The 21,657-nt window shown below is 39.3% G+C and overlaps 1 protein-coding gene across 4 annotated transcripts in view; it reads right to left on the bottom strand.

Annotated features, from left to right (window-relative positions):
• Positions 1 to 4,405: 4,405 nt before the first annotated feature.
• Positions 4,406 to 21,657, bottom strand: part of ATRN (attractin) — a 223,408-nt gene continuing 206,156 nt past the window's right edge. For 3 of the 4 annotated variants that reach the window (XM_067533635.1, XM_067533637.1, XM_067533640.1), the window contains 2 exons: positions 7,749 to 7,863; positions 4,406 to 6,320 (listed from right to left, as the gene is read on the bottom strand). In XM_067533635.1, the coding sequence (XP_067389736.1) occupies positions 6,196 to 6,320; positions 7,749 to 7,863 (240 nt within the window). In that variant the 3' untranslated portion in view covers positions 4,406 to 6,195. The remainder of the gene's footprint in view (positions 6,321 to 7,748; positions 7,864 to 21,657) is intronic. The other variant, XM_067533639.1, reaches the window with a different exon arrangement.

The following is a 21,657-nucleotide window of genomic DNA, read 5'->3' as shown; positions in this document are numbered from 1 at the left end:
GAATGAGTCTGCGGAAGGAAATTAATCTCAAACCCAGATCATTTCCAGTTGATCTGCATGTTGGTAGGAGCCCTTCGCACAAGAATCTCAGAATTTCTGTGACAAAAGCAAAGCACTGCTTTCTTTCCCAACCCTTCAGACAGTTTTGGGTGGATCGTGGTATATATTATTCTGTGCCTCGATTCCCCATGCTGGAAATCCAAGCAAGAGGCAATTCAGCTCAGAGTAACTTTGCCTCCATTTGGGTTCCAGTCTGGTTGAGGCTAAAATGTCACAGGGAATGGAAATAAGAAGCATGGCTCCTACAGGACCCAGAGAGAGGAGAGACCCACAGCCGAGTGGCAAGGTTGTTCTTGAAAGGCAGCCCCTGGTGGTATAAGGTAGGGTGTTGCACAAATCCACATGGCCCCCATGCTCTGCAGCCCTCACCTAACCCACCAGCGTGAGCATGGTGCTCTGAAAGCCCTGCTAGGGGAACCTTGCAGAGATTTCCTCTTCTGTCCTACCACTCCCATGGTTTTTCTTCCTGCCAACATGGGTCACTGTAGCCCACAAAAAGTATGGCTACGTCTAAGGTAACAGGATCTGAAGAACAGGCAGAGCAGTTAATAGGGAATTGCTGTTGAAATTCTCAAGACCCAATGAAAAACTGGAGTAAGAAAACTGCTCTCGCTATCTGAGTTATGATGGGGCAGGTGAACCATCCAACCTGTACGTACATCATAGAACTCAACCTTCATCTGGCTATGGGTCTAGCATCCCTTTACAAACTAACCAGAAAAAACAAACAAACAATGTCTACTTGAAGGGAAGCAGGAAGCAAAATAAAAAGCCGGGAAGACATTTTAACCAGATTTTCTACTTTTTATTTCAGAAGAAAGTTTTGCATTATTTACTTTTTGTTTATGTACATGTACTTCACATTTGTGTTTAAAATGCACAGACTTCCCATAATTCTCTTGGTCCTGCTTAAATTAGCTGTTATTTTACAATACAAAAAAATTATACCAAAAAACTGCAGTCCTAAAGGCGTGTATGTAGAACACCTACAATCCCCAGCAATGAAATAGTTTATAATACTTACTCAGTATTTACATATGAACGCAATAAATGTTAAATGATACATATTAACAAACTAAGCTTGAATCGGAACATAGATAAGGACTATAAATAACTACAGAATAAAAAATTAAGACAGCTAGTTCAAGGATCTTAATGTAAAGAACATTTAATGTGCACAAATTTCAGAGTAATATAAAACCTATTTTTTGTTTTAAAAATGGACCGAAGTATTTTACACACCTCCACAAATAGCTTTGTGGGTTTTCCCCCCTTCTGGTGAGCATTTTGGAGTGGATGAATAACAGGGGGAAATGTCTTTAAGGACTTTAGTACCTGGAAGACACACGAAGGTAGCTTATTGTTTTAGAAAGACAATAAATTAAACAACAATCATCAGATCCAGAAGCAGAAAAAACAGCGTGTGTGTTACTGCAGGCATCACTGGCCCGCAATGAACTTATTTATTTCAAGCAACTAGAACAGAAAGCAAAGTTATGACTAAAATTATCTACAGCATGTCAGAAAGGTAAAAGCATATTTTATCCTTCTCTGGTCTCCCCCTCCCCTGCCAAAGTTAGTGTGTATATATTCCAAAATAGAGATGTAAATGCACCTTTGCATTTGAAACATGCACATTTCTTCACAGAACCTGATCTTCCAGTTTATTTTAGGAGTCTGTTGTAAAACAAACCCTAGCATTCCCACATGAAGATTAAAAATACCCACAGAGATTATTATGTAAACGTAGATGGCTTAGTTTAAAAGTCACTCCTGGCATGTACAGTCAGTTTTTGTTTTCTTTACGTTCAGTCTTGGCGCATACATATTTAGAAATAAATTTTTTAAAGAAGTGTGGCAAGCCAAGGAAAGCCAGCTGATTCAAAGTTCCAACTGACACTCCATCCTTAGGCTTTTGTGGAAAAAAAAAAAAAAAAAAATCGAACATTCACGCCAGTTCAGGACTGAGAATCAGCAGAGTCTTTGAATTACTTGGCTTTACTGGTTTGTGTGAAAACCTTAATGTTTTGTTTCAGTCCCTTGAAGGGAACATGTATTTCACTATAGGTTCATTTAAGCTAAATTTAGGACTGGCTAGATGAACAGTCATTTGAGAAAGCACACTGTAAACCCAGTAAATATATATTTTGGTACACTTTTACCAGAGAGAATGAAATACAAGAACAATTTTTAGCATGCATTCTAACTTTAAGGAAGTATATATCTGGCACAAGACACCTTTTACGCCCTGTCATTCTTTCACTATACAGTATTACCATATTTTGGTACATTACACTCTGAACTCACGGGCACCATGCCACCATGTAAATCAGTACTTTGGCATTTTCAGTACAGTATGTTTTTAATTCGACAGCTCTAAGAGAGACATGACGGTGGGTATAAATCTTCCTTTGTATTCAAATTACTGACCAACATGACTACAGGGTCTGTCTTCCCCTATCCTGCATGGTAAAAAAAACAACCCCCAAAAACCCCAGATGAAATGCTGGTGAAAAACTGGAGCAGGTTTGTGAACAAAAATTGGTTTCAATTCATATATTTTTTAATCCAGGGGCACTAATAGACTTTTCTACACTTAGGAGAATGAAAAATTTCCAGTTAAAAAGAAAAAAAAACTTCTCAAAGAATAAATATGTTCCTAGGGCTGAGACCTTGTATACCAAATTTCACCCAGGGTTATAAAGTCCCTGAAAATAGTGATTTCGAATGGAATCAGTAGCATAATCTGAATGACAGAGGCTCGAACAGCACGCCACTGATTTAATAATCTCGTAATAATGGCTGCTGTAAGTATAAATATCACCGGTTTAAGGGTTTTTTTTAAACAGAAGAGCCACATTTTAAGCTACTTTGCCTATATTGTTCAAATGAAATGCATTTAAATACATACAAATGCCAGGTTATGCCTCTTTGCTTTATACTGCAAGGTATCAGGAATTTAATCTGATGACTTTTTAAAGCCCTGGAAAGTTACCTAATCATCATATGAAGAAGTTAAGACAAAACTCATACATCATTTAAAATGCATCAAAAATACATCAGATATTTTTCTGTTTTATATACACTAAATCTGTCAACATTCTGCACACTACTGTCTCGTTTATGTACAAGTGCAAAATCAGCGTGTTAGTTTTCATTTATTTACAGCTTCTCCCATGAAATACAGGCTGGTTTGTTTTTAAGAACCCGATCCTCCCCTCCAAATCATCCACTCCTGCCGGTGATACGTTGCTGAAACACCTGCAGTTTGCTTTCTTCTTCCCAATCTCTCCCCTCTCCACCCCATCCCCAATCATTTATTTGGAACTGGGATGAAAGTGCTTGCAGCAGAGATATGTATGAGAGTTCTCTTTTCCCTTGTCCGTATGGAGATAAGATACAGAGCAGGGCTAATGCCTAAAGGATCTTTTTGTTTAATTTATACTAATAAACTCTTATTCCTCAGCTATAAGCAATTGAGACATGACAATCTGAGCATAAGAGAATACTCTAAAAGGGAGCACAAATGGGGTTTTTTTAAAAATAAAAATAATTTCATTTAATGGCCCCAATTTAGCAAAGCATTTCTTGTCAGGGAAACAGCTGAGCATGAGTAACTTTAAGAACATGTTTAAATGCTACCCTGATTAAGTATGGACATAAGCACAAGGTTAAGAGCTTTCCTGAACTGTAGCCAGTGTTTTTTTCCCACTGTGATGGGTAATGGGCTAAGACACGGGATCTATGAATATTACACCTGCATCTGAACTGAACATTTGTGTGGTAATTAAATAGACAAGTGGAAAATTTTATCTTGTGTTATTTCTCTGGTGAAGTCTAGTCCAGGTCAGCCCTCTATACAAGGGAAGTTGCAAGTTCTTTTGGGAGGTGAATTTGTCTGAGGTAATCTGTGCGCCAGCTAATATTTAAGTTGGCTAAAAACCTACACTTCAGAAAGTTTCTCCCCATCACTCCCCTCCTGAAGACATTTAACTTGCAGGTTTAGAAACCGATTAGAAAAAAACCCGTGGTTTTAACAAGATTTTTCTGCAGTGTTGTTGTATTTGTTTGAAGAAGATTCATCAGAGTTCTTGTCTGCAGGATTATGGCCCACCAACGATTCCGAAAGTTACAATCTTTACCACCACCACTGTTGTTCAGAGATACACAGTGATTTATTTTCCTATTCAAATATTATACCTCAAAGGAAGAATCCCAAAACTGCAAAGAATTTACAAAAACTGATGGATATGTTGTAGATTGCCAAAAACACAAAAGAAAAAAAAAAGATGCAGTGACTTCAGTTTTATCTTGGGAAGAGGGCACTGACATCAACAATATTCAGTTTTCATCTTTTCCCCAATCAATTTATTTTTCAATTAGTAAATAATATCCCAGCCAAAAACAGACTTGACCTCTGTTCTGAATGGAGCTGAACTTACTGTAATTATTTAACAGCTGGATCTTGTTTGGGACCTTAACATGACAACATCCTCATGTCAGCATCAACCTCATAACCACTCTTGGCTGTGGTATGGTAACACAACGTCTGTTAATTAACAGTTACAGTTTGGTTTTAAAAGCACTGGCGATACCAGGAGTCTACATCTCCAATTCTAATGATTACAAGGTAGGTCTAATTTTAAGTCTAAAAAACCTTGTCAGCCTCATTGAGGAACACCTGCAAAAAGAGGCAGTGCATATAATAAATCCCTTGCTACATCAAGATCTTGTCTACAATTACCGAGTGTATCCTTTCACCAGTAAGTCTCTCTCTCAGATGTTCAAGGCAGCTACCCCAAATTATACCGTCACATGGGGATCATTCAAGATTGAACATTCGAACACAACGAGGCCCAATGCAGCTACTATGTTTTTAAAAATTAAATTGTGCCTTGATCCTCAGACTAATGGGGCCCAGAAGAGCTGCTCCAGTCCCGTAAAGGGAAGTGCCTATCCCACTGCTGAACAGCAATGCTTCTGCCCACTGATAGGGTGCAGTCCTTGTCTAGAAGCAAAGGGAAGGTCAAACAGGCAGAAAAGGACGCAGAACACAACACGAAGTGCTAATTACGTAGTAGGATTCAGGTTTACACAACTTCCATTTATGCCAGCTGGTGAAAACAACGCAGCTCCAGCAGTGTTCACATAAGATACAGGAACTCGATCCATTCCCTCCCCCCCCCAAAGATAGTGCCACCAGGTTAAGCAGTTCCTTGGGTGCGAAAATGCCCTCATCTTCCCTGACTACAAACGATGCATTACACAGGGCAGATTGCCTTGGGTGACTATTTAATTTTTACAGGGCCAAAGGAACAAAATTATGTACAAACCTGCAGGTACTAATTCCCTCACTTCCTAGATCTGTTTAAGTCTAGGCACTTGTGTGGGTGAAGTGGGTTAAGACAATATAAACACTGATTCTTTAGAAAACTACATTCAACTTTGCAAGTATTGCATTCAGCCTAACCAATGTACAATGTTCAATATTTGCTTCATTCTTTCCTACCTTGATGCTATATATATTAAGCTGGACCATAAATGACAAAAAAACCCAACAAACCCTCAACTATGGTATTTGGAAGAGTTCTAATTAAACAATGTGGGAATAAACAGAAAATCTTCAAAATTATTACAGCTGAAATGAAAACAGGGATGGAGTTGTTTTAAGTTTAACATTGTTTTCATGTTTTGAGGGCTGAGACTTACCGGGAAATGCTGCATCTTTTTTTTTTTTTTTTTTTGGCACGGTTTGATAAAAGACATGTACTACAAAACACTTTCCATGTATAAACCTGAGTGTCGTTCATGTTTGTACTACTGTTTTATTTACACTGACCTTCGGTGGTGGTGATTAGAGGTTACTGAACCTGAAATAAATTATTGTTTTTTTGAACCTGGGGGAAAAAAGTTGAACAATCTGGTGGTACATGTCAGTAAAACTTAAGAGGAGCAACTGTCAAACGAAGCCAACTATCAAGTATATGAGAGAAAAGGCTGGGTTTCAAGGAAGTTGTGTTTTCCATATATTTTTAGTCTCTATTGCGTCACAACTGTAAAAGCTTTCTCCTCCTCCTCTGGCTAGGTGTTACTGGTATTTAAAACCCTAGGGAGACAGTTTACGATGTCCATGCATCATATACAGGTTCCTGGCTGTGCTGGGAGTTGTTGTTTCCGATTTCGTACTGCTCCCGATTTCTCTTTGTAGGCAATTGGCATTTGTTGTGAAACGTCCACCAAAGCGCTCGCTACTGCAAGACCTGAAGCAGTAAATGAAGATGGTTACGGAAGAAATCTAAGTCTCTTGACTGCAGTTGCATAAAGTCTTATCCAAACAGTGATTGATTGATTTACAGATTAAACTCTACGGGGTATTCAGAAGCATGCTATTCAATAGTGTACATTTCCGCCAAACCAATGGCTTCCTATCACCCGCCAATAAAGCTTGTGCACATAAAAATCTTGATATTAATTTAAACAACTTTTTATCTGAAGCAAGTAATCATGCCACAGAAGAACAGCAGTTTCCTCAAAGCATGTGGGGATGGCAGTTCCACTAGGGTTCACATGTCTACTGCCACAAGCACTCTGCAACCACACCTTCCTGGTCTGAAAAATTGTCACCCTCCCAAAATAACCACAGATGAGAGAAAACCAAAGTGTTTACCTGCACACCCTTGAAGTTTTGGATCCAGCCTCTATTTGAATCCAAACCTTTGTGCAAAACTAGAACTCAGAAGCAATTTGAATCCTCGTCTAGTCCCTTCCTCCCCTCATTAGACTAACTGACTTTTCTGATCCCTAACGACAAGGATCTTGTACTGACCTTCCTCCAACTGCAGGCAAAAGAAGTTGTTCAAGAAGCTATCTATATCCCAACTCCCCACAAAGGAACCATTAAGGTTGAGGGGCTGGGAAGAGCTTGTAGTTTTGGGAGACTGTGCGTGAGAGAGAACACACACATCTAACCTGATTTCCCTCCTATAAAGTGCCAGGGAAGGAGAGGGAAGAACAGCACCCCACTGGCCCATGCCCCCATCAGAAAAGACACAGAAGCAGGGCATGGCCTTTGAAGGTCAGACAGGCGAGACCTCTCTCTGTGGGGTGAATTGGAGGAGGCAAATAAAGGCCCTTTTAAAAGTAACTATTGAAAACTTCCAGACACTCGTGGCCTTTGTATTCTTCCCTGTGACTGGTGTTCAGATGAAAGACATGCCTACTTCTTCTAAAACTCCCTGAGGGGAAAACAAAATGAGATACCACAGTAGATAGCTCTAATCTTTCACCAATGATTACCTTTCCCAAGCTCAGTGACAAGGAAGGGCTCAAACCTCAGTTCCAAGTCTAGCATTTTCACTGTTAGCAGAAGTTGTCCGGGGTACATCAGATGCTGTTTGTTTAGGACTTAATTATGCCAACCTCACACTCAAGTTGAGTAGTCCTTTACTCTGCAAGTGATCCCACCCATTTCAAAGGGATGACTTGAGGAGTAAGGTCCAACCCAACTGGAATCACAAGGCAGAATCTAACCCGTAGTAAATTAGATTACGTACACTGTAAAACATTCCCACTGACTGGGAATTTGAGATATTCCTGAATAAAAGTGCAAGACTCAGAGACCAGGGTGACGGGCATAGTATAAATAGCTAGACAGATTAGAAACGTATCAAAGTATAATGATTATCCACCTGACTGCCCTGGCGGCGGGATACCTCCCAATCCTCGAGGCAATCTCACAAATACTGAGAGGACTGCTGCTCTGTTTCCAAAACAGGGCTCCAGTGCAATGGGTTTGGGGACAGTCTGTAGCGAAAAGAAGAAAAGGAAAGAATATGGTTTGTTAGTTATATCCCCATTCCTTCGCCCTTTGTCTTGTTAGATTGTACAAGCGTCAGGGCAGGAACTGTGACTTTATCTATGATGGACTAGTGCCCAGCACGTTGTCGTCAAAACTAAAATCACGATTATTAACAGGCATAACCCTAGCCATCATAACAAAAACACATTTACTTAATGAAATCTAGTGGCTAAAAATCAAGTATTGCATAAAGCTTACGTATGCCGCCCAAATTCAATAACGAATGAGCAGGTTAATCAAAACAACAGGATTAAGTTTCTTTTTTAGAACACATCAACAGCGTATCGCCATCCCCACAAGGGTCAGATCACTATGATTTATTTAATGGTTCAACTTCCATTTGAAGACGTTAACTTCACATGAGATCCTCATACCAATTCACGTCAAAAGTGTCTAACACTGTGAAACAAGGTGGGTGAGGTAGTATCTTTTACTGGACCAGCGTCTCTTGGTGAGAGACACAAGCTTTCGAGTTCCACAGAGCTCTTCTTCTTCAGCTCTGTGTAAGCTCAAAAGCTCCTGTCTGTCGCCAACAGAAGTTCAGCCAATAAAATATATCACCTAACCCATCTTGTCTCTAATACCCTGGGACCAACAGGCTACAACACCATTGCACCTAACAGGAGTTAAGAAAAATAAACAACTCTTTTGTTCTCTCATTTACTCTAGTTTTTTCCTCTCCCAATTTTAGCTAACTTATCTGTCAATCATCTCCTCTTTACCTTCTGAGGAAAGGCACTAGTCTACAGTGGAATCCTTGTAATAATGCATAGTTTACTCTGTACAATACTTTCCAGCTACTCTGTGCTTGTATGAGTTAAAAATGGTTTGCTAGGTGCATTTGATTACGCTGGCTTATTTTAAAAATGGAAGGCAGAGAATCTACTAGTTACATTAGGGGACTGTAGGCATAACTGGGATCTATTCCTGGACCGTCCCTTGACTTCTGAGAGCTTGTATAACAGCTCCTTTTCTCCTTGAAGTATTACACTATTTACTCTCCTCACAGGGAAGCAGAGTGTGTGCGTGTGTGTTAATAAGACCAAAGGGGAAGATTGCCAAAGACACAAAGAGCTGATTGGCACCAGTGCTCACTGATGGTGAGTAGGAATTGGGTGTCTGATCTTTCTGCCACTAAGAAATCTCCCACAGTGTATTCCTATTAATATTCAACATTTAATTTGAAAAGATCAGCTAATTTCAATGGGCTGTGTTACTAAAAGGCCAAACTGATAAAAAAAAAAGTGACATGCTTATCTGCCTTTTAAAAGCAACAGCATGGTGCCAAATTATAATAGGTTATTTATTACCTGATCTAGCAAATAGGCCCTGATCCCACAAACATTTAAGCACACGCTTCATTTTACTATGGAATGACTCTGTAGTAAGTATAAAAACCTTAGAGCTCGGTACATAGAGACAGCTCTTGCCTATCTCTTGCTTCATATCAGCAAACAAGCTGAGGAAGCCTCTCTCTCTGTTATGATCTGTGGCTTCGTTTCCTTTTGTTTATGAACATACAACATCTAGTGGATTCCTTGATACTAATGAAATATTTATTGGTTATTTTATTAGTATAAAATTATAAAACTGTATTTAAAGGCTCTACGGAAACTCAATATAATCCAAGACTCTGGAAAGGGAACAGGAATCAAACAGTGCAATTAAATTATTGATGCCTAATAAAAAAAACACACGACAGCAAACAAAATGACAGTTAAATTATTTTTTATCTAATATTAACCATAGTGATTACAACGATGCTTTATTAGTCTTTTTGCAATGTAGATAAATTAGCATTTTACAGCCTGTAACAATAGAAGAGGCAGTTGTAAAAATCTGCATGGTAAACAAGCCAATCTCCCCCACCCAAAAGAGAAAAGGGATCAAGCTCAAAACAATTATTGTTCCACAAAGCAACTGAGCATATACATGTGCTATATTATTCTACTGGCAACTCAATTACTGGAGGTAATGGGAGAGCGCACAGGGAAGGCTTCTGGGAAACTGAAGCAAAACACCACATCCAGCCTTTTAAGCCTACTGAATAGAGAGATGCTAGACATGAAAAAGTTTATTTGCAATCGCTGAAAAAGAAAAACCCAAGCAAAGATTTTATTCCTTCCACTATACAAAAATGCTACTAAATTTGTGGGGTGTAATTTAGTACTGCAGTATTAGCCCAGTGCTTAATCCTACTCCCAGTGTTAGCAATAATAAATAGCAAAGCCCCAGGAGACTAAAACGGCATAGAACAAAGCAGTGGGGTGAATGAAATGTTGGAGCAACATATAAAACTTATCTGTTTTATGATCTACTTTTAATTTATTCTCTTTTCACCAATCTTAGATTATAAAATACCTTTGCTGTTCCATTCCTTTCCCAAACACAAACTGAAACATTATAGACTTGCTGTGCCGTGCCGTGCAGCAGATAGCCATCCTCCTGTCAGTATTGCACCAAAGCCTCCATAATAATGAGGCGGTGCTGTGCTACTGGAGGGAATATCTTTTGGGTGAGATATTGAACACACCCTGACCTGCTATAGTCACTCAAAATTCAATGCCACTTTCACCAGAATGAAGGTAACCCTCATGCTCTGGCTAATTTCTAAATTTAAGTAGTTACAATCTGTTTCTCTAAATGTTCACTTCAGGTTTATTTACTTACGGTATTCTTCGCTTCCTGCACTAAATGGTTCAGAAATGCTGTGTGCTGTTAAACAGCTGTCAACTTTTCACCACAGGTGCATTTCTTTGGTGACTTAAGTGATTTGTGAACATACAATTTGCACAATGAGGTAGCCAAATTTATTGTTTTAGGATTTATTTGGAAGAAAGGTGTACAATAAACATACCATCATGTTGCTTTAGAGAACTCTGATCTAAACTCCAGAGTAAGTGCTGTGTGCTGCCTCTCACTGTGCAGTTTCGCTAAGACAGGCTGTCATTAATAATGACAAATAGAGCATATACAACAGAATAAAGTCTTGTGAATTTATTTTTGATAGCACCAACTCAGACACCGGCTTTTGGAACAGTTACACTCACATTACTCCTCACCTTCAGCTTATTTTAGTGAGGGCAAAAAACAAAAATCGAGCTTGGAGATATGACTCATGCATCAAATGACAGCGATGTTGAGTTTGATGTAGGCAATGGGTCAGCCTTTAGTGAAGGACATACTATGCCCTCTATTACATCTGGCAACTGATCACTGGAGTCTGGGGAATGTGTTCTATCTGTGTAGACAAACTAGTGAATAAGTCAAACTGTTTACTGGCCATCTTGATTGTGGATTTCACCAACTGTCTGCAAAGGTACAGCCGGCATCACCACAGGCCTAGACCTTATTACATCTTGTCATGTCTAACATAGAAAGGGAATTTGAGCATCAGTGAGCGCTGGGTGCTGAAGTACTAGTCCTATGTTCACATGGGCCACATCAAAGAAGCCCCTCTCACTGGTAGCGTGTGACAGGGCTACTGATTGGGTCAGGAACTCTCTATAACCAAACATTTGTACAGCACTCGACACAATAGAGCCATAATCCTGAGTGATCTCGAGGTGCTGCTGTAGCATAAACAATAGCAGCCAGATCAGGAGGAGGCAGACACAGCATGGGCACTGAACAAGGCTTGCCGTTTTCCCTTTTGCTGAGAACTAACGAGTGTGTTTTAGTCTGACAGATGGCTGCTAGTTTCCTCTTAAAATATGGCTCTCCAAACTTTGCGACACCTCTCGGTAGCAGGCTCACCATGAACAAATCACTACATGGACTCTGATACGGAGTATTTTGCTAAGCCTATCACTGAAATAGATAACCAATTCCTTTTTACTGAAGATCTAATGATACAATAAAACGTACATTATGCACATCTATGCAAATTCGGTGCAGCCCTCAGATCCTTGGCACATCACCTGAGCTGCCCCCGGTGTTTAAACAGTTGGATGTCCATATTTTAAAACCACACAGGGTCTCTCAGACATAGAACACATGGCTAGGAATGGTAATTAATAGAATGCCAAAGATTTCACCTTTGGGGCACTGGTTCAAATGTATGTTCCTATCACTGCCATCTGATGGCCCATCTGAAATAAGTTGGTGCTGTTAGTCCACACATCGCATAAGCAGTGACCAGCACCCTTGTTGGCTGTTTCAAAGGCACCAAGGAATGAATGGCGGAGAGACTTGTCTCCTTCAAATTACATCTGAGAGGGGATCCGTGTAGGAGAAGCTTGAGGGGACTTCAGTCTCCAGGTCTGTCAATCTGGCACTTTTCACCAATGCTTCCCGCCTTAAAGGAAAAAAGCAAATATGGCCAGAACAATGACTTGGCAGGGGAGGCACATTGAAGCCTGCTCTTTCTAAACACCTGCACTGGCTCACCTCTGCTATTAAAGCTACTATCAGTGGAGGTGGGGGTTCAAGGTAATTAAAATTTTATATCCAAGTTACATCACATGATTGTCATTCCTAGATCACATGATATACACATTTCGGAGGGTTGAACTGCACTATCAGGAAATTATGTGGCCTCTCTGATTTTTATTGGCCAGAACAGCCATGAGTTTGCACTGGCCAATATTAGAAAAAGTGGCCTTTTTATGATGTAATTCTAAAGTTAATGGTTTCTTGCTAACTATAAATGGCTCGACAGCCCTTGGAGGAGACGAAAATCTATTTTGGCATTTCTTCAATAAAGCTTCTACACTGGTCAGAAATGCCATGGACACAAGCCAAGCAATTTTCTTTTCTTTGAGTTTTGATATTGCATAATATGTATAGAGTGTGCACAGAATTATAGAAGTTAAAAATGGTAAAAGACCCAGTTAGGTCATTTAATTATTCCACCTCCCATGTCAATATTGTACACGCACTAGCATACATTTTCTAGTGCTTTCTCTAGACTAGTTTTAAATGACTCAAGTGATGTGTCTACCACCAGTGCCCTTGGGAGCCAATTTCATGGGCTAATACACCTCACAATCAGGCATCATTGTGTGATGTTTAGCCTAAAATCTTTTCATTTCACCCCATTATTTCCATTTACACAATTAACATATAACACATTCTAACCGTTAATAACATTTATGAAAATGAATGACTAAAGAACAATAAATATTCTATATAATTTAAAACACTGAACATCACTTTTACTTTCTATAACACATTTTAAGTACACTGGAGCTTTTAATCCAGTTACTATGAAACACTGACAAGGGGCCAATCCAATTGCTTTTCAAACGTATTAGGACAAATTTTTAACAACATCTTTGTATGGCTTAGTAAATAGTCCCAAACCATTATGTACTTTTCATTTCCAGTAAGGACATGTGCCTTAAAAAGATGCTTAAATGGAAGCAGGACCTGTGGCATTATTATTGAAATAGTTAAACATACAGATTCTGTTATGCTTCAAATGACTTCACTGAATAGAAAAGTGTCAGGTTAAGCTTGCAGAGTTTTTTTAATGGTATGACTAAAAGCTGATCCAACATGCATAAAATAAAATGTGAGCAATTTTCCATAAAAAGACAGTATAAATAAAGTTCTAAAAACCAAATCCCCAGAGTACGTCATGTGCTTTCTAAGATGCAGATGAATTCACTTCTTGTAATTATTTGCAGTCCATGATTCTAGATTAAAAATTCATATTCATCTTTCATAGAATCATAGAAGATTAGAGTCGCAAGGGACCTCAGGAGGTCATCTAGTCCAACCCCCTGCTCAAAGCAGGACTAACCTCAGCTAAATTATCCCAGCCAGGGCTTTGTCAAGCCACAGTTAAAAAATCTCAAGAGATGGAGATTCCACCACCTCCCTAGGTAACCCATTCCAGTGCTCCACCCCCCTCCTACTGAAAATGTTTTTCCTAATATCCAAACTAGACCTCCCCCACTGCAACTTGAGACCATTGCTCCTTGTTCTGTCATCTACTACCACTGAGAACAGCCTAGCTCCATCCTTCCTGGAACCCCCTTTCAGGTAGTTAATGGCTGCTATCAAATCCCCTCTCACTCTTCTCTTCTGCAGACTAAACAAGCCTAGTTCCCTCAGCCTCTCCTCATAAGTCTTGTGCTCCAGCCCCCTCATCATTTTTATTGCCCTCTGCTGTACTCTCTCCAACTTGTCCACATCCTTTTTGTAGTGGGGGGGCCAAAACTGGACACAATACTCCAAATGCAACCTCACCAATGCCAAATAGAGGGGAATAATCACTTCCCTCGATCTGCTGGCAATCCTCCTACTAATGCAGCCCAATATGCTATTAGCCTTATTGGCAACCAGGGCACACTGCTGACTCATATACAGATTCTTATCCACTGTTACCTCCAGGTCCTTTCCTGCAGAACTGCTGCCTAGCTCGTCGGTCCCCAATCTGTAGCTGTGTCTGGGATTCTTCCGTCCTAAGTGCAGGACTCTGCACTTGTCCTTGTTGAACCTCATCAGATTTCTTTTGGCCCAATCCTCTGGTTTGTCTAGGTCACGCTGTATTCTATCCCTACCTTCCAGGGTATCTACCACTCCCCTAACTTAGTGTCATCTGCAAACTTGCTGAGGGTGCAATCTACCCCATCATCCAGATCATTAATGAATATATTGAACAAAACCAGCCCCAGGACCGACCCCTGGGGCACTCCACTTGTTACCAGTTGCCAGATAGACAACCTGGGCCCTGATATTTAACTAGAAGCTGGCCCACAGTAAATCAATCTTTTTTTCTTGAACTGTTCAGCCCATTTCGATCCTGGATTCCTATGTCTGGAATTTAAGAATAGAATTAAAAAAGGTGTGCAAGCCTTCTGGGCTAGCCCTACCATATATGAATATATGAACATATATCTAACTACATTTAATAAATAACCACCCCACTTTTAATGCAACAAATGTCAATTCAGCAAGCAGGCGATGCAAGGTCTATACGAAGGGAAAGATTAGTGAACGGTGAACTTGCTTTTGAAACTCAAGCAATGTGGAGTTAGAAAACCTTCTGGCCCTATAATGTTCTCACAGAAACTAACAATAGCATTTATCTTTAAATTCCCCGCTGCGGCCCTACCAGTAGTGTAAGACAAAGCCACAGTATACAATATGGCCAATATGCATATGGCAAATGTTGAAAGTTCACCTTGATTTCACATATACCAGAGGGCAGTTATGCTGTTAATTTCAATACTAGCTTGCTTTTTATAAGAAAAGGTGCACATATAAAGGATGAAACACAGCAGTCAGATGATCTCAGACACAAGACACTTAAAACGACTTCCGTGCACAAAGGAATGCAAATAGGTCCTCTCCAGTGGTTTTCAGAAGCTGTTGGCGTTATTAGTATTTCAATCAGAAAATGCATTCATTTCTGCCAAAGGGAAAGAAGCATTTAGAAAGATCCTTTTACTCAAAGCTTTACAGAGTTTGCTTTCTCGCTAGTCATTTTCCCCTCATCAGCTAAAATCAGGGTAAAAGCATTTCCAACTGCATTGCTGGTCAGTTTTACTGAAAATATTAACAGCTTCTCAATCTTATTTATAAATACTTAGCTCATATATAAAGAAATGGTCCAAGTTAAACCTTGCCATCATCCCATTTAACCCTCAAAGTGTGTATTTTGGGGGCAGGAGAGCGAACCTTTGCAGACACCTGGTCAGAACAAACAGCAGATCACAGAACATCACCACCAAAACTGCAAACCAATGCAAAAGCTTTCTCAAAGTAGCAAATTATGTAACAGAAACACATGAAACCCACACCACTACATTAGCTGGAAATAATTCATTAAGTGAAGGGTTTAGCATCTTTTGTTGTTTTCACAGTTCAGAGCACTATTACAGTATATTAAATTCTAGTGGTGCTAATCAGTTTTACACACCTCACCTTTCCACATGATCTCTAGCTTCTTACCACTAACAACTCCATAATACCCTGGCAGGTGTTCAAAGGGTAGCCCACACTGTTCTATAAATTAGAAAGCAGGACAAATAGGAAGAGTCAACAACAAATATAATTTAAAAGGCCAAAATGGATAATCTCTCTTTGTCCTCATGTTCCTCTGTTCTGGGACATAACAGTAGCTATCCTGACATCTGTTCACCTGCGTAGACTGAATTTGCTGAACAGACATTCTTCTTCCAACATTGGTGCATATTTTCAAAAGCAAATAAGCATAGGTATACACTGATGTGCAATCTGAGTGGTTTAGTTTTAACGAACCAGCAAGTAATACTTTAAACGACAAATTATACCCTCTCAGAAAAAAGGAGAAAGTAATAAATTAGAACTAAAAACCTGTTGTAGCGTGCTTTCTAAATGAAATGAATGGCCTGTGGTGTGTGGTAGGTCGAACTAGATCATAACAGCCCCCCTGTGGCCTTGAAACCTATGAATCGTGCTAGATCAAAACCAATGGTTCAATTAGTCCAGTAAAGTGTCTTGGAAAGTGGACAGCACCTTTGTTCTTAAAACAAAGGTTCAAGAACCACTGTGCTACAAAATTATGGGATAACCTGCCTCCAGGTCACCTCCAAGACACGATACTTCTTTCAGAACATTTAAAAACTAGACAGGACCATTACAAAATGACCCAAGTGATGGAAGCTCCATTACTTCTCTGAAGTGACTATTTTGCAGTGCTATAGCTGTCTCTAACAACATTTTTTCTGATATTCAATTTATATTTTCCTCTCAATTTCATGTCATTCCTCTACGTAATATCGGTCTCCTCATTGGCCTTTTAAATATCTCTGGACAGTTGTGCCCCTCTCCAACATTGCTTAGTCAAACTATATAGTACATACTTAGCTTATAATCCTTTTAGAAGTCAAGTCAAGCTCTCTGAGAGGTCTGGTTGCTTTCCCCTGAACTCCTCCCATGGAATCAATTTATTTATAACACAGTAATGCTGAGAACTGAATACAAGATTCCAGGTGCAGTTCTGCCAAGGCTGTAGAAGTGATGTCTGTGCAATTTGAAATATAAAATTATTCCCTCCCCCATGCCAATGCAATAGCTTGTAAGTTTTCCAAAACTGTACCTCACTTTTTTTATTCAAATATCTAACCGTTCTACCTATTTCCTGCCCTTGCTGATATTCAAACTCCTCTCAATTTACTGTGAATGTCATGAGTTTGCTATGTACCATCTTCTAGATAATTAAGAGTGGACCAAGCACAGATCTCAGTGATACCCCACACCCATCTCAACACGCTACTGTTTATCTCTACCCTTTAATAGTTGGGACCGTCAAGTAGTTCTTGATCCTACTGACAGCATTCCTATCCAGGTCAATGTGAATTAATTACCAGACTGATACAGGCTACACTTGTGTCACATTTCTGCTTAGTGACTTGAGGCCTGATAAAGGGACAATTAAGAGACTAACCTTGGCTTATGAAAACTAATATTGTAGAATTAAATGCACGTCCATACATCAAAGAAATCAACATTCCAAACAGGCTGCAGACTGTTTTCTTGACAAAAAACACCATTCTTTAGCCATTTAGACAACTTGTAGACATGAACAGCCTCCAGCTCACAGATGAAAGGATAACCATCTATCAATGCTGGATTCTAAGTGTGGATACCAGAACACAATACAGTGAAATCTACACTAATGACCACCTCTAGCCGACAATTCTGTCTTAGGCTGCTTTATAGTTTCCCTCAAGGTTTCCAGCACAATTTCATTTGACCTGTTATTAAAGACAAACTTTACGAGGCATCCAATGTTTGTTGATCCCTCGGGTGGCTGCTTAAGATGAGTTCCACTGTATATATATATATTTACCTCTGCTGAGAATGTAAGTACCAGTTGCATGCTCTTACCTACTTTTGATGCTTAAAGATTATCTATGGCAGGAGACTAAGAAATTCTCTAACTTTTGTTTGAAAAGCTTATTTTAAGACTATTTTCAATTTATTGCAAGAACCTTCTTAAGAGTAGTTCAAGGAGAATTATCAAAACAATAGCCTGACTCCAAGTAACTCAGTTTAAAACATTTGCAGAGGTTCTGGATGACCAATGGTCTTAAATATTCTTATAAAAGTTGTAATGTTCAGCACATCAGGAAGTTCAAGCAGCTGCAGCCAAAAGCCAATGGGATTTTGTAATGGCCAACCAAATTTAAGGGATGATTTCTGCTCTGTTGGGTATTTGAATGGAAAAACTCCCAAAGGGGCTAGTTACCTGTTGCTTAGCTGCACACTAATAAAATTGTTTCCCTGCAGGTAAATTACTTTCTATTACTATGATGTGCCCTAGGAAAAATACTAATTGAAAACACTGTTCTAATACGTCCAGCTGGAAAACATTATCTTCAGATGGAACTAGCTTGACACCAAGCTGCCAGCTGGCCATCCACAATGGAAAAGGAAACAAACCTCTTGCAGACAAAATGCCCCATTTTCCAACTCTCTTTTGTACCCCATAAATAAACTACCAAAAACCTCTGATTCATGTGAAAAAAAGCAATATATTTGTGATTAGCACAAAGAAATCTGGATTTCTGGCGCCAAGTGTGTATAAGGGAGGGTAAGGCAAATAAAAGATGAACAACAGTGGCACACTGAATGGTAGAGTGACTGGATAACCACTTAAGGTCCAATAACCTACTCAACATTTCTGTTTTCAATCTCCCTGCTCTGTCAATAGGAAGAAGGAGGCAAAAAAAATGCAGTTCCATGTATATCAGCCCACTCCTTATCAACCCAGACTCTTGCAATTCCCTTCAGTTAAGAGTATTTCCGAACAAAGAGCCATGGGAGTGTGGACTATGATAGTGGCTTCTCCTTTGCAAATTATTTGGGGAATTCCAGTGCAAGTGGAAAAGGGCTGGGAGAAAAACTGAAATTGACCAAAGGAACATTTAGACAACATATCTGAAATGGAAAAGACTTGTTACATGTCGTTTCCACCACTTTCACTGGAGAATTATTCAACAATCTAGACCACTGTTGTGGGCATATTTTCTGCATTACTCAAAGCCTACATTTTTGCTTTGCACCCTTTTAATTTCTCCCCCAAACCACCATTTGCACAGGAACGCTTCAGAAAGTTTGTTTACACTAGCCTAAATTCCCTGTCTGTGGTACTATCGTCAAAATCAGCAAGCTACAGAAATTATTGGAATTCTTAACTATCCTTTTAACTCTTGAAAAGTTGGGCTTCACTTTCAATTCCTGGGTCATGTACAAATGTCAGAGCCTGCCGGGTCTGACAAATCAGATAAGAAAAGATGGCAGACAGAAAGTATTACATAGAAGTGAGAAGGGAAATGAATGAGGTCCTGCATGTGTTGCTATTTATGACGCCTTTCAAAACAGGAAGGTAGCTCTGTTTAACATTGTTCTAATCAAAAAGAAAAAACAAAAGGAAAGGAGAAAAAGAACAAAAAAAAGTTAAAAGGAAAATATGAGTTCAGAAAGTTAAACACGAGAGGCGAGGAGGAATTATTAAACAGATACCGAAACATCCAAAGCGAAAACAAAAATTGAATAGAAGATATTAACTTCAAACTAACTGTCATTAAGTTAGAGAAGTTTAGGACAGCTCTCCAGCGTTGGTTCTGGACTAATACTACCAGAGTAGTGTTTTCAGTTCAACTAATTTTTCTAGAAAGAGGGGAAGAAGTGCCTGCAGGAAGGCTGGTATCATATAGCATCTAACTCATTTCCACTTCTGTCCCATTCTAATAGCAAGCGTAAAGCTGCTTTTTTTCCCCCCATGGTAAATGTCAATTTAGTTTAGATGATAGATTCTGTGAAAAGTTAGAGCAGAATTTTAATAATTCATACTAGCCTGAACGTTTTCACCCTGATTTGAATTTAACAGACTGTCTGTTTTCATATTCATGGTAAACGTATGCACGTTTTTTATAGTATTATTTTTTATTTAAAGAAAGTATTTACAGAAAAGCCAGCTATCTGTTTATCTCCTTGGACTAACAAGACTAAGAGGGAAACATACAAACAAGTGAGTTGTACATATAGTGCAAAACAGCAGTTGAAAAAGGCCACTGTAATATATTTTTATAGTACACCTATGTGAACTAAGCCAATATGTCACATCTCTATCAAGTAATACAGCTGTAGTATTTCCCCTAAAAATAATGTTCACGGCAGTGCTGGACTGAGTTTATTAGAGACTGAACTCAACTAATTTATCCACCAAACAAGCACAGCATAGGCAAGCTTTCCTGCAGTGCCTCTCCAATACGCTTCAATCTTGATTTGGAAGAACCTTTTTTCAGGGCGAGAAGAATGTCCATAACCATTCCTTGGTGCCTCTGCTGAGACAACAAAATTGCCAATTTTTACAGCAGTGTGTGAGATACGGACAACTGGTTCCACAAGGACTGTGTGTAACCACCTGCCTCAGACCCGAAAAATGGAAAAGGCCTAAAAGGTCATCAAGGGAATCATAGAAATGAAGGACTAGGAGGGACCTCAATAGGTCATCTAGTCATCCCCTGCACTGAGGTACATCTAAGTTTTATCTAAACCATCCCTGACAGGTGTTTGTCTAACCTTCCCTTAAAAACCTCCAATGACGGAGATTCTACATGCTCCCTATGCAATTTGTTCTAGTACTTAACTGCCCTGACAGTTAGGAAGTTTTTCCTAATGTCTAATCTAAATCTCCGTTGCTGCAGTTTAAGACCATTACTTCTTGTCTTGTCCTCAGTGGATAAGGAAAACAATAGATCACCCTCCTTTTTATAACAACCTTTTGCACATTTGAAGACTATCATATCTCCCCTCTGTCTTCTCCAGACTAAAACCCAGTTTTTTCAATCTTTCTTCATAGGTCATGTTTTCCAGACTTTTAATCATTTTTGTTATGTCTCCTGGGCTTTCTCCAATTTGTCCACATCTTTCCAGAAGTGTGGTGGCCAGAACTGGATGCAATATTCCTGTTGAAGCCTTATCACTGCTGAATAGAGTGGAAGAATAACTTCTTGTGTTTGGCTTACAATACTCCTGCTAATACATCTCAGAATGATGTTTACTTTATTTGCAACAATATTACATTATTGACACTCCTTTAGTTTGTGATCCACTATAACCCTCAGAAATCCTTTTCTGCAGTACTCCTTCTTAGGCAGTCATTTCTCATTTGTGCAATTTATTATTCCTTCCTAAGTGTAATACTTTGCATTTGTCCTTATTGAATTTTATCCTATTTATTTCAGACCATTTCCCCTTTTCTTCCAAGGTCATTTTGAATTCTAATCCCATCATCTAAAGGGCTTGCAACTCCTCCCACTTGGTGTTGTCTGCAAATTGTATAAGTATATTCTCTATCCCATTGTCCAAATCATTTATGAAGATATTGAATAAAACTGGACCCAAAGCAGATCCTTACGGGACCCCACTTGATATGATCTTCTAGCTTGATTGTGAACCAGTGATTACTCTGAGTTCATTTTTCCAACCAGTTGTGCACCTAAACTTATAGTAGGTTTGTCTAGGCTGTATTTCTCTAGTTTATGAGAAGGTCATGTGAAGCAGTATCAAAAGTCTTACTAAAGTCAAGGTATACCACATCTACTGCCTTCCCCCCTATCCACAAGGCTTGTTACCCTGTCAAAGAAGGATATTAGGATGGTTTTACATGATTTGTTCTTGACTTATCAACTTATTTTCTCCTAGGTGCTTACAAACTGATTGGTTGATTATTTGCTCTATTATTTTACTGGGTATTGAAATTAAGCTGACTGGTTTATAATTCCCTGAGTTGTCCT

Source organism: Emydura macquarii, unplaced genomic scaffold (assembly GCF_026122565.2).
Source record: "Emydura macquarii macquarii isolate MOO-44397 ecotype Brisbane River unplaced genomic scaffold, CSIRO-AGI_Emac_v2 contig_3345, whole genome shotgun sequence".
NCBI lineage: Eukaryota > Metazoa > Chordata > Testudines > Chelidae > Emydura > Emydura macquarii.
The sequence above is the reverse complement of the archived record's forward strand: the minus strand, read 5'-3'. Positions and strand labels throughout refer to the sequence as shown.